Genomic DNA, 13,381 nt, shown 5'->3' on the forward strand with positions numbered 1-13,381 from the left:
ACTCTCATTTTCCTTACTTCTGGAAATGTTTCTCCAAACCATGCCAAGTTGAAAGGGGCTCTAGCTGCCTAAAGTTCAGCCTGTGTGTTGGCAGCTGTGAGGAGGGAGTTTTCTTTGATCCACCTAATGAATTAATGAATTAAACAGAGGTGGAGTTCAGAAGCCAGGCTCCTTACTTTTGCCGAAGCTGGGTTGGGTATGAGCTGGCGTAACTGCTGGAAAAATGCAGCTTTGGGCTAGAAGAATTAAGGACATGGCCGAACCCATTCATCTTCCCTAATCGAGTTCTTGGGAAATACACATGTAGATTAGCCCCTAACAATGACCCCCGGCTGATTGCTTGGAGTACCCTCCGCTGTGCTCACAATAGTATTGACTAGCTCTTTATGTCACGTACAAAAGAAGTCCCAACCTCCCCACGTCCTGCTTTGCCCTGTTTCCCCCGTGGTCCCTCGCCAGTGGCTGTTGAAGTCTTTGCTGCTTTCCTGAGACTCTGAAATAAACAGTAAATAAAAGCTAACCTCACCTGGACCTATTAGGGAGAGCTGGGCAGTTCCAGAGGGAATTAACTTTGGAAAACAAGGCCATAAGCCCCTTAGCGTGTGGGCAGGAGCTTAAGAAAATGCTGCCAATCTTTGTTTAGCAGTGATTATAGAGATCAATTTAATATTGGGGGAGTTTACATAAAAAGCATACTCAGAGGGGAAACAACAAATACCAATTAATTATCCCTATGGCTGCCCTCTGGTCACCAAGGCGGCAGCATCTCAACCACCTGGCCTTTGTAACTGGTTCGTGGGACCTTGTGGGGTGCCTCCAGATCGTTTGCGGGGAGAGTGTCTTTGACAGCCTAGAAAATGCGAAAAGAGGCCAAGTGGCAGGCTTCCCCTGCACTGGGGCGGGAACCTCCAGAGGGTTTGTCCTGTCGTCCTGGACACCAGCGCCCGAAGGCCACTGTCTACAAGCTCTGACTGCGTTTCTTTGGGAAACTAAGCTGCCTCTTCCTCAGCCTCTTACGTGCAGGATCCAGTCTCCAGGAAGGATTAAAGACGGACTGCAGACTAAGATGTGTTTTGATTCTGTTCAAAAATATCACACCCTGCCGTAAGAATTACAAATGAGGGGCAGCCAGAGAGCACTGGACAAGGAGTTGGCCACTCTGAGTTCCAGTCCTGTCCCTTCCACTTAAGAGCTGTATCACTTCGAGCCTCAGTTTTCTCTTCTGTAAAATGGGGACAAATATATTTGTCCTGCTCACCTCACAGGGTTGTGAGGCTAGGATGGCATGAAGAATGTGCTGAATACCATAAAGTGATACACAAAAACTGTAGTGTGTATTGATTTTCATTAATTTAGCTTTTACTTGAAAAATAATTTCTCACTTAAATCAGTTAGCTTAATTCTACCTACTGTAAACTCACATTTGCTGTTTTAATACACCTTTTTACAGTTTTATTAAAAATAGAGAAATTGGTGTACTGAACCCCTCCCATGCGCCCATCACGGAGAAATAACCATTTCCATTTACAGATCCTTAACATAGTTACATGTCCTTTTAAATGTCCTTCTAACATTAATTTAAAGGTGGAGGACCCTAAGATACAGGTTTTTCTTTGGTTTCCTTTGTCTTGTCTCTCAGGCTGGACGTTAAACTCCTTAAGGTTTGTGGCCCCAGCCTCTCTTTTCTTTTGTGATGTTGACAAGGCCCACATCAGTGCCCGACCCTCAGAAGGGACTCATGAACTGCTTGTCTCAATGCAAAATGAAGTCAACCAACGTTGTAGAGGCAGGGGTGGGGGGAAGGGGAGACGCCCCCGCGTGGAGATCAGAGGGCCTCTGCAAAGGAGATTTTAAAAATCTCTGTTTTGTATCTCCGTGAGATGATGGATGTTAACTAAACTCACTGTGGTCATCATTTACGTGTGTATGTGTCAAATCATCACGCGGCACGCCTTAAACTTATACAGTGCAGTATCTCAATAAAACCAGGAAACAAAAAGAATCTCTGAGTCCTGCAGATTTTATTAGGAAAGCATTTTGGTTCACATTTCCCGCCAACATTTCAGTGAGGGCAGGGGCTGCCTCGGGTCTGGCATCAGCTTTGAGAAGAGCCGGCGTTTACAGTGCTGTTCACAGCACTGGGGGGATGTGAAGAAACAAAACAAAACCATCCGCCCGCACAAATCATCTTCCCACTTGGCCTGTGAGTCACTCTGGGCCTCGGAAGCCTCGCGGGGTCCCCTTTGCCAGCGGATTGTGCCTATAGCCCCCAGAGAAGCGCGAGGCCTTGCACCCTGACGAAGGTCCTTCCCCCCTCAGCCTGAGGTTGGGTCATCTCCTTGGCCTGGAAGATGGTTTGGAGGGAGGGTTCCCTCAGGACAAATAGTCTGCGAGGGTGACAACCCCTAGCGGGTCTACCACCGGCTTGAGCCCGGCAGCGTCTCCGATTCGGCGCCTTCCAGCCTCCTGCTGGGCCGTGGGACCCTTGAAGTCGCCAGGCCTGCGAGCACAGATGGTCCCACCGTCTCCGGGGGCGGGCGCCGGGGTCAGGGGGCCTGCGAGCGCGCAAGTCCGAGGGGGCAGGGAGGAGTAGTTAAGTCATATATAGACAAACAAAATAAACCCGAAGTCCGAGGCTTCGGACTACGGAGCCGAAAGAGGATTGCCGGTGGGGCTAAAAAGAGGAAGAAAGAGGAGAAAATTCAAACTGGGAAGAAGCGTGGACTGACTTCCAAAGCCAGAAATCCGGGGAGCCTGCTCTCGGTCTTTCCAAGGGTCGCCCCTGGCGCTCAGCCGGGCGCAGGAAGCGCGCCTCGGGGCAGAAGGCGAGCCTGGGCCGAAGGAGAGGAGCCGAAGGAGGGAGGCAAGCCCGAGGGGTAGGTGGGACCGAGGGCGTCGGCCCCACTGAGGCAGGACTGCGGGGAGCGGGCCCTCGGACCCGGGTCCCCGGGCCCGTCAAACATGCCCCAGCGGTCTCAGCAGTGTTCGGAGCTGATCGAGAGGTGGGAGGTGGAAGGTTCGGAGTGCCGGCCCAGCCCGGGGTGGGTGGGCGAGGACCCTGAGGCTGGGCGAGGGAAGGACCCGCCCCGCTGCGGGGGGAGGGACCAGGGAAGAGGCTGGGTACCGGGCGAGAGGGGAGGAGCCGGGGCGACCCGGCTTGGAGCCTTCAGCTCCCGGAGACCCAGCCACCGGGAGTTGAAACTCCGACTCCCGCCGGGACCTAGGCGGCCGCGGGCCGAGAGCTCGCCCTCCTCTACCGCGCGCGGCCGGGCCCGCATCGCCCGCGGAGCTTGACCTTGAGTCAGGACCCCTCGGGTTGGACGACCGCACCCGGGAGGGGCCGACTTCCAGCCTCTTGCTCTCGGTCTTCCAAGCAGGCGGCGCTGCGGAGAGCGCGGGCCGCGCCCTCCGGCGTCCCGGCGCTCCCCATGCACCTGCCCGGCTGCGCCCCAGCCATGGCCGACGGCAGCTTCTCGCTCGCCGGCCACCTGCTCCGCACCCCGGGCGGAAGTACCTCGCGGCTGCATAGCATCGAAGCCATCCTGGGATTTACCAAGGACGACGGGATCCTCGGTTCCTTCTCGGAGGAGCGGGTCGCCCGGGGTGCGAAAGAGCGGGATAGGAGGCCGGGCGCGCGGACCTCCTGCCCCAAGGCGCCTGCAGGAGGCGCCGAGCCCTCCACGCCGCCCGCCCCGGCACCGGCTCCCGAGTACGAAGGTGAGTACGCACCCTGGCTGCTCCGAGACCCTTAGGGCTTCCAAACTTAGGAGCTCTGCAAGAGGAGAGAGCCCTGCCTTAACTTTTATTAAGGCATCTGGGCGCAGGGGTGGGGGCTATATGCGTAGCAGGAGCTTCCAACTTGCGTTCAGGGAAAGTTAAGGGGACCCTCGCAGCCCTGACCCCCGACCTCCCTGGGCCATCACGGAGCCCGCATGGGTGGGCGGGGTGGCCTTCGGATACTCCGAGGAGTGTCCCTGACCGTGCGGGGTCTCGTCGTCCCAGCCCCTCGCCCCTACTGCCCCAAGGAGACAGGGGAGGCGCGGCCGAGCCCTGGGCTGCCTGTCGGACCCCCAGCCCCCAGCGACTCGAAGCTGTCAGAGGAGGAGCAGCCCAAGAAGAAGCATCGACGGAACCGCACGACCTTCACCACATACCAGCTGCACGAGCTGGAGCGCGCGTTCGAGAAGTCCCACTACCCCGACGTGTACAGTCGCGAGGAGCTGGCCGGCAAGGTCAACTTACCCGAGGTCCGGGTCCAGGTAAAGCGCCCATATGGGCCCACGGGAGGGCCGGAAGCTCAAGCTGCAGCCAAAGCTCCCTTGAATCCCCGGGCGTCCACGCATTTATTATGGCACTTTTCCCACGGGCCTTGCTGCGCTTGGTTCGCCCAGAGCCCCACAGGAGCGTCACAGATTTTCCATGCGCCCCATGCCCCGTCCCTTGGACAGTCTGTTCCAATTTGTAGTAGCATCTCCCCTTTGGGGGTCTCCCTCGTTCTAAGCTAAAAGAGAGGAACTGGGAATGGCTGGCAAGCTGAAGAGGCGACAGCGTCCAGGACCGGGGCGGGGGGGGGGGGGTGGGAAGCACTGAGTGGAGAGGGAATGTAGACAGCGGCTCGAGGGTAACCGGATTGCGGCCCCAAATGCCACCATAGTCAGTTACGGCGCTCACCTTTTTGAAAACGAAAACCCTATCTTCTTAACGAGAGCCTGGCGCCTCGCAGTTGAAACTTTCGGTGGATTTGTTTAAGAAACTGACTTTTGCTTCTCGGGTGCACATCCAGCCAAACTTCCCACTGCTGCAGAGGCCTTTTCTTTTTTATTTAAAGGGGTTTTCGCTTTAATTAAAGCTGAATTATCTTTAATCCCTGATCATTAAAATATTTGAAAGCCTTAAATATTTGCTAGTCATCTGTGAAAAATCCGGGAGAATTTCCAAATTGGGAGAGTTTACAGAGGCCTGAAAGGGAGACATTCGGAACAAATTTCACCGCATCTGAAAGGCAGTGGAACTAAGATGGGATTTTGTGTGTGTCTAATGAATTAGATTTCCAGGAAGTGAGGATACTCAGATGTTTGGGGCTTTTAGCCTTGTCTTAAAAGTAAAAGCGGACAAGCTCCTGCCTTTTGTCTTTTCTGTTTAGTTTAAGGGGTTAAAGTAATGAGTAAATGTCATGGTTTTAAAAAATAGTTCCCTAATGTGACTCAGGATTAACTGGCAAGGACAGTTCAATTTCTCCTAATTTGGGGCAGTAGAGCTGCAAAGATTTCATTGAAGGGGTGGACATTTTAGCACCTGCTTTTCAGGGAGGAAGGATGGGGTAGGATAGAGGGAAAGAAAACAAGTGAAAGAGGAAGAAAGAGGAAAGGGCAAAGCCCTCCAGTGCCCCTCCAGAATACAGGGGCTCCCTTCATGCCTCTGTCCCACGTTCCTTCCTCTTTACTTGTTCCTTCCCTCTCTACTTGTTTGGGGATGTTTGCTTCTTGTTTAAGATGTGAGCTTCTTGAGAACAGTGTCTGACTTCTCTGTGATCACAGGTCCAGCACAGTGGCCCAGCATATGGTGGGTTCTTAACACATGGGTATGATGTAATCAGGTTGCAGGGGAGGGGGCGGGTAGGCAGAGTCTCCCACTGTGTTGAGGACAGCAGTAGAGCAGAAGAGCAGACTATCCCAGGTTTTAGCCCTCTGACTCTGGATACTGGATCTGAAGCCTTAGCTGATACTTTGGGGGATGGAGTGGGATGTTGGTGTGGGGGAGGGAGAGGCAGTGGGATGGAAGCCCTCACCTGCGCCAGTGTTTCTCTATATAGCTAATGTTTCTGGGAAAATCAGGGCCTCAGATATGCTGATGAATCTTTTATTGAAAGGGACCCGGGGTACCTGCATTTTTGTTCTTTCTCTCTCCCCCTACCTGCCCCCCCAAATCCCAGCCTTGCAGACAGTTGCCCTGCTCTGCTCAGGTGCTGGATGGTTTTTTCTCAGTTTTCCTATGAGGTCCCCTCTCCCTATAATTAACTCAGAACTGCTGTCTCCCTTCTGAGGTGGTAATTATTCCCACACTTTCCTTCATAAATTTAACACTGAAGCCCCCCCCGCCCAGTTTGGCCAAAGTTCTTTCTAGATTCCCCACTAAACTAGACCAGTTCTCTCTGTTCTGTTCCTGAGGGTGGTAACTTGGTAATGAAACCTTAATTACACCCTTTCTTGTGCTTTTATCAAATCAGTAATGGAAGTTGCAGCCTTAAGAGACCAGACTTCACTCTTGGTGTGGACTTTCTCTATGTAAAGAAAAAAAGAAAAACTTGAACTCATTGAATTTATCTTAGGCTAACGTCAAAACTAACTCCACGGAGTAAAAGTAGATTATTAAACTTGAACTATTGTAATCATTGAAAGCCATTTTTAGGAAATATCAGAAATATTAGTCAGATATCGATTAAATAAAAATGAAGATCTCACGAACAGTAATATGCATATTAAATATGCCTGGGATAAAATCAACCCACTTTGTTCTATCAGTAATTTGTGGAAATAGCTCTATTTTAACAGCCAATGTTTTCAGTTACAGTACTTAGAGTATTTGTTTATACATATGTTTATAACAGGCAAAATGTGGGTAAAACACAGAAAGTCTGCGACAAAAGCGCAGCCACTGTACCACACAGGGAGGAAGCCGGGTCTAAAGTGAAGGGTCGGGAGGGACCGCCAACCAGCAGGTCACAGAAATTTGGTGAGATCTGGTTTTCCAAGTCCCACTGTCCGATTCCAGGGTTAACTTCATTTTTTTTCTGCCTGCTCGGTGCCAGGAGTTGGAAACAGATACAACCACAGCTAAGGGTGAGGTAAACAGGAACAAGGGTGGGAACACCACGGAGGACAGGGATGGGACAAAGAGACTCGGCGCGAAAGAGGAGGAGGGAGGAGACTGGAGCAAACGGGACAGACAAGAAGGATAAGGCGGGTGGGGAGCGGGGGTGGCGGCGGGGAAGAAAGGAGCAGGTGAAACAGTCGAGCCCCGTCCTTCTCGGGGGTGGGGAGTCCTGCCCCCGCCGCAGCCCGACGGCGCTGTGCTGCCTTCCGCAGGTGTGGTTCCAGAACCGACGGGCCAAGTGGCGGCGGCAGGAGAAGCTGGAGGTGTCGTCCATGAAGCTGCAGGACTCGCCCCTGCTCTCCTTCAGCCGCTCCCCGCCCGCCGCGGCCCTGGCGCCCCTCGGGGCGGGCCCGGGCGGCGGAGGCGGCGGGCCTGCGGGGGGCGCCCTGCCGCTCGAGTCGTGGCTCGGGCCGCCGCTGCCGGGCGGGGGCGCCACGGCGCTGCAGAGCCTGCCAGGCTTCGGGCCGCCGGCGCAGAGCCTGCCCGCCAGCTACACGCCGCCGCCGCCGCCCTTCTTGAACTCCCCGCCCCTCGGGCCCGGCCTGCAGCCCCTCGGGCCGCCGCCGCCGCCGCCGCCCGCCTACCCGTGCGGGCCCGGCTTCGGGGACAAGTTCCCGCTGGACGAGGCGGACCCGCGCAACAGCAGCATCGCGGCGCTGCGCCTGAAGGCCAAGGAGCACATCCAGGCCATCGGGAAGCCGTGGCAGGCCCTCTAAGGGCACCAGGGACCAATTCAGGCCAGACGCCCGTCCTAGGAGCCGACCCCGAGCCGCAGGCGCTCACGCCTTCTCCCTGGGTCCCCCGGACTCGGCCACTCTTGCCCTGCGCCGCCTGAAGACCTGGGTCTAGGATGTGCATCTGCGCCCGACTCACCGCGGAGGGCTGACCCCCCAGGCCAGCCGAGACCTTCTGGCCACACCCACACTCCCACGGACCCCGGGCCTTGCTGCTGGAGGGGGACAGGCGGCCACGCTGCTGCCACCCCGGCGGGCGCCGGAGCCTCCAAGTTCAAGGCACCCAAAGCGCCTGACCTCGGCCGCTCCCGGGCGGCGTGGCAACCCCAGAAAAGGCCGACTGGGAGGAAGGGGAGGCGGAGAAAGTGTTTGAGGGACTGTCTGTACAAGTAGTTTCGAAGAATTGAGGAGGAGAATTAAAGATTTACCTGTTTTGGTTTGACTCTGGTTAAGCGCGCTCAGGACTGCGGTGGCGGGGAGGAAGATGTGTGTATGAAGGCGGCTTCTGGAGGGGCTGCATGTGGAGGGTGCGGGAAAGCAGAGGGCTGCGCAGGAGCTGGGGCTCCCTCCTGCGCATCCTCCTCGGGGAGCTGTGCTACAGCGGAGAATCGCCAGCGTCCCAGACACAGCGACGCCCTAGACCAGAGCGCCCCTCTACCGGCACGGCGGGCGCCTGCGAGTGTGTGGGGTTCCGGGTGTCTGGAGCCTAAGGCTCAGCTGCCTGCGCGTTCCCAGACCCTCGATACCCCAATAGCCGAGCTGCAGCTGCTACTTTGAAGGCCAGACCCTAGGAAGCTTCTACACCATCTTCCCAGGGTAAGAGTTGAACTCCTCGAAGCTCCTGGCGGCCCCGCCTCCCTCTTTCCAGCCCGCCGCGGCCCCAGGCCCCTCTCAGATCATTGTCCAGGTCACCGGCTCGGGGCCCGCCCCTGCTACCCAGGGTTGATGACATTAGTGCTCCGAAGACTGGGGCAGAGCGACTTTTCCTTTTCTAAGCCCCGCGCCGCCCTTTCGCCTCCCCAGCTCGCTCCGCACCCGGCAACCCAGTGCTTCCGCTTGACGCGCGTCGGGCTAGCAGTCGCGCTCGGGGAGCGTGTCCTGGGGCGCTCTGAGCCGCGACCCGGAGGGCACATTCTCGCGGGCGCGTTGTGGACAGTATTGTGGCTCTTTGGCGCCGTCTCTGGGGGGCGGGAAAGCAATCCAGAAGTCTCCGCGGGCTTCCGAAGCTCCTGGGATACTAGCGGCGTCCCCGGGGCGAAGGAGAGCCCGGAACTCCCAGCCTGAGAGGCCGCGGTATGAATCGTCCGGATTGCCGCCGCGCAGGTCCTTCCGGCCTCCTATCTTTGAGTGCTCCCGGGAAGGCGCGGCCAGAGCCTTAGCGTCAACCAGCTACTTACTGTCTATAGGTCGTTAGCACGTTAGTGAACCACCACAGCCCACTTTCCTCCTGTAAATGAGCCCCACCTCCCTGGGAAGTGGGAAAGATGGGTAGTTTACCACATTGTGTAAACTATACCAATGATCTGGTATGAAGCAATACACATTGTGATCCCGATTCTCTGATCCCGAGTACCCCTGTGCTGTTCTTGGGTTCCTGAAACCTACCTGGGAAAAGGAGGATTATCCCGGGGCTGGGAGTAGAGGGAGTGTCGTCACAGGATTCAGTCCCTGCCATGTGGGTCCTTAGAGCCTGTGGCATAACCAGAGCTGTGTACCCCTAGACCTTCACCTGGAGCCTAACACATAGTAGGCTGGTCAGGAAGAATTTATTGAATGGGTTATTTCCCCCAATAGGTAGGGAGTAATATATTGATACTTGCGCTTTTCTCTGACAAGGAGGTTCCATAGGGAAGTGAATGGAGTGGCCCAAGCAATATCAGATCTTGGCATGAAAAAAATAGGTAAACTCAGGATGGATGTGTAAGTAAATTTCTTTCACTTTGGCCTATCTTCTCTTTCATCCTTTAATGCCCTCGTTTTACTAGGAATGATTTATTCAGAGAACTTCCAACTTCAGTGGCCCTGAAGTTGGAAGTCCAGAGGCGGCCGCAGCCGCGGAGGGTCTTCCTTGCTCGGTGTCCTGGAGCCCCGCGCTGCGACCCCAGGCCGGTCCCGGCTGTTCACACTTGCTCCGCCCTCTTTCTCCTTAGTCCTGGGCACCTCTGACCTTGTGCATCTCACCATCAGCAACTTCTTCGATTACCTTAGATCATATCCACTTTTCATTCTGTCTCCTTCTCTCTGCCATTTTTCTTCCTATCTTTTTGCATCTGCAGTTTTCCACCATTTTCGTCTCCTCTTTTACTAGTTTAGTCTGAGAAGGGATATTCTAAACCATCTCTTTAGGCACCAACAGAGTGAACCATACCTGGACTTAGGGACAAGTCCTTGGAAAATGATCAAAATACTAATAGCTAATGATCATTGAAAGCTTACTATGTGCTTGCACTCTTCGAAGTGGTTTCATCTCAGTTAAGCCTCACAAGGACTCTACTAGGAAGATTCAACTAGCCCCATTTTATAAATGAGGAGACTGAGGCACAGAGAGGTTGCACCAATTAACTCTGCTTGTAAGCGTTGGAGCTGGAATAACTATAAGTCCCGTTCGTTCACGATCATATTGCATACTCGGGAAATAGTTGCTGAATAAGTGCTCCTTAATTCCAATTCCCAAGAACAGCTCATTAGGCCACATTGGGAATTGAGATGCTGAGGAATGGGTGCTCGTTGTGAGTGCCTTCCTGGGCTACCTGGGGGAGGCCTGGACAGAGCATCAGCCCCAGCGTCCCTCCTCGCCCTCTTCCTAAAGGCTGCTTAGTAGGGCAGCTCCACTGGGCCCGCGGTGAGTCAAGCTCCCAGCTCCAGGAGGAGGGGTGCAGGTGAGGCGGGCAGGCGGTACTGTACTTAACTCCGGTAGGAGGTGAGAATGGCTTGTGATAAAGAGCGTTAAAGCCCCAGACGATCCAGAAGCACCTGGGGCCGCTGCTCAAGCTCACGGCTACGGAAAGCAGTTTGCAGAGGTGCCGGTCAAGGTGCGGCACTGCCTTCCGAAACTAGGCTGTGCTGGCTCTGATTTGGGGCGGACACACGCCTTTCAGGGACTCTGGGGGAAAGGACTCCCCCAGTAAATCCTCATCACCTGGGAAATGGTTCTTGAGTCTTCCATGATGAGGCTGCGGGTTTGGTTCAGGCTACCACTGTCCACTGAAGGGAAACAGGAACCAGTTGGGAGTGGTCTTACGGGGTTCGGGGAGAAAAGACACTGTGTTTCTCTAAGCAGGCCTTGCTTCAGGCCGACGTGGATCCTGTCAGACTAGGAGGGAGGCCCTGGGGACCCTCTCGCAGGAAGACGACCCCTGTTCTGAACGGCAGCCGGCGGAGGGGTGGGGGGGTGGAAAGAAGGTGGGACGTCAAAACCGCTCCTCCGGGCTCCTGGGAGCTGGGGTAGGAGCCACCAAGGGGCCAGGCTGTGTGACCGCGGGGGCGGGGCGGAGAAGGGCGCCTCGGATTGGACGGCTCCGAGGGAAGGGCGGAGTCAGGCACGGCTAGCGGTGCAGCGGGCGCAGACGGTCTGGCGCTCCCCCTGGACCGAGGGCTGATGCAGAGATCCCGGGCCGGCGCGGAGCTGGGCGCCCCGCTAACCTAGCCGCCATCAGCTACCCCCGCCTCGTTGGCGGCATTTCAGTTTTGGCATTTCTCCCTTTATGGAGGAGTCTCTTCCTGCCGGTGAGAGTGACGTGACCGTCCTGCGCGCCGCGGCTCCGGACTTCTGGTGGTGATTTCTCTCTCCCTCGGGGACGCAGGGCACTGAGGGCTCCGCCTCTCCAGACCGCCGGTCTCCAGAGTCACGGAGTCCAGAGGCGGCCGCAGCAGCGGAGGGTCTTCCTCGCTCGGTGTCCTGGAGCCCCGCGCTGCGACCCCAGGCCGGTCCCGGCTGTTCATCCGACGTGGGTTTCCCTCTCTCGAAACCCAGTTCTGCCTCCTGCGGGCCCGAGCTCCCACCTCTGCTGCCGGGAGGGTGATCGGGACGGGTGTGGGTGAGAGCGGGTGGGAGGGCTGGGAGAGACCCCTCGGGAGGGGCAGGATTCGGCCCAGAGGTCAGCAACTGAACAGGGGCGGCCCCGCTGTCTTTACTTATTTTAAACGTATAGCTACTGTTTGGGGAGATGGGAAATGTTACACCAGGGGAGACAGTCCCTGCCCGTCCCCGACAATCTAGAATCCGGCGGGAGGAGGCAGGGGATCCTCATCCTTCCTGCTCTCGGCCAAGTTCATCGGTTACTTGAAAGCCTAGGCGGAGAGCCCTCGGTGTAGCCAGGTTTGGGAAGCGAGGGCAGCGCGGGACTCCGCTTGCAGTGAGCCGCGTCCTCCCCGCGGGAGGTGCACGGAAGGGACACCAGGAGTCCGGACGCAGCCGCCCCCAGGAACCTAGCATTTAATGTGACGCCTCCCGCCCGCTCCCGCACCCCCAGCCTCGCTGCGCACCCTTCTCGGTCTCAGGTCCAAGCGCGCCTTTCCGCCAACAGAACCTTACTACACGAATGGAATTCCAGCCTCCAGGAGGCCAGTAAAAAAAAAAAAAAAAGATTTTCAGGGAAGATAATATTAATGTAAAGCTGGCCTTTCCTTTCCGCTCTGCAAGCGCGAGCTCTGCCTGCGTCCTGACCCGCCTGGGAAAGGGGAGGCCCGGCAGCCGCAGGCAGGCACTCCTGACTCTTCAAGAGGCCGATGGTGCGCTTTCTGGCCAATGTCGTCCCCCTAATTGGGAACTGGCTCCAATCATCTGGCCTCAGCTTGTTAGCTGTACAATAGGAGGCAGAGTTAATGACTCATTAGTGATTAATTCCTTAACTGTGCCTTAATTGCTCTCTGTAAAACTCCTTTCGTAAAACTGGATTAAATAGTCTAGATCCTTGGCCACATCTCTCACAGGCCTGCAAGACACGGAGTGGGCCGTGTTCCCTTACCTTTGGCGGGTCATCTTCTTTTTTTTTTTTTTTAACATCTTTATTGGGGTATAATTGCTTTACAATGGGGTCATCTTCTTAAAGGCAGGTGCAGTGTCACCCCTCAGCCTGGAAGTCAGGAGATCTCTGGTCCAGTCAAGGTTGTGACACTGCCTGGTCATGTGACCCCAAACAGGTCCCCCTGTACAGCTATATCTCCAAAATCTCCCTTTATCCCTCATCACCCACCATAGACTCCTGAAACAGAACACATTCTATTCTATTCTAATTTTATTCTATTCCAGGGAAGTCCCCGGAACACCTCATTTTTAAAAGCAGTGTTCTTCTGCTCTGTACATGGTATAAGTGTGTGTGTGTGTTTAGGTTAGTAGGTTCTGAATGAACTGCGTAGGAGGTTACCTTCCTGTCCAAAGTGGTCTGAGAAAGTTCTTGTCCAGTGCTAACAGTGGCTGGGTTCTATATTCTCCCCATTTGTACTTGAAAAACTTAGCTGTTAGTTTTTTCACCTTCTTGATTTTCCTGTCATCTTTATCCATTCCTGAAACTTGCAAGGTGTGGTGGACATGTAATGATGAATAAACAAAGAGTCTCCATCCTCAAGGAGCATAGCCTAAGTAGAGGAAATAAGAATGAAACTGTACACACGTTTGCAAGTGCCTACTGGTTTTCTCCACCTGGCGTCCCACAGGCCCCCAAAACAGATACGTTCAAAACAAAACTTATTTGTCTTTACAGTGTGGCTTCCCAAAAACCTTCTTAAACGCTCCTCTCTCTTTCTGCATTCGTAGCCACCCGACGGATGTGATG

At 55.3% G+C, this 13,381-nt stretch overlaps 1 protein-coding gene across 1 annotated transcript; it reads left to right on the forward strand.

Annotated features, from left to right (window-relative positions):
* Positions 1-3,428: 3,428 nt before the first annotated feature.
* RAX (retina and anterior neural fold homeobox) lies at positions 3,429-8,009 on the forward strand. The gene is made up of 3 exons (XM_032603611.1): positions 3,429-3,717; positions 4,003-4,259; positions 7,086-8,009. The coding sequence occupies exons 1-3, from the start codon at positions 3,429-3,431 to the stop codon at positions 7,587-7,589; spliced, it is 1,050 nt and encodes a 349-aa protein (XP_032459502.1). The 3' UTR covers positions 7,590-8,009.
* Positions 8,010-13,381: the final 5,372 nt, after the last annotated feature.

Source organism: Phocoena sinus, chromosome 14, assembly GCF_008692025.1.
Source record: "Phocoena sinus isolate mPhoSin1 chromosome 14, mPhoSin1.pri, whole genome shotgun sequence".
NCBI classification, from domain to species: Eukaryota; Metazoa; Chordata; class Mammalia; order Artiodactyla; family Phocoenidae; genus Phocoena; species Phocoena sinus.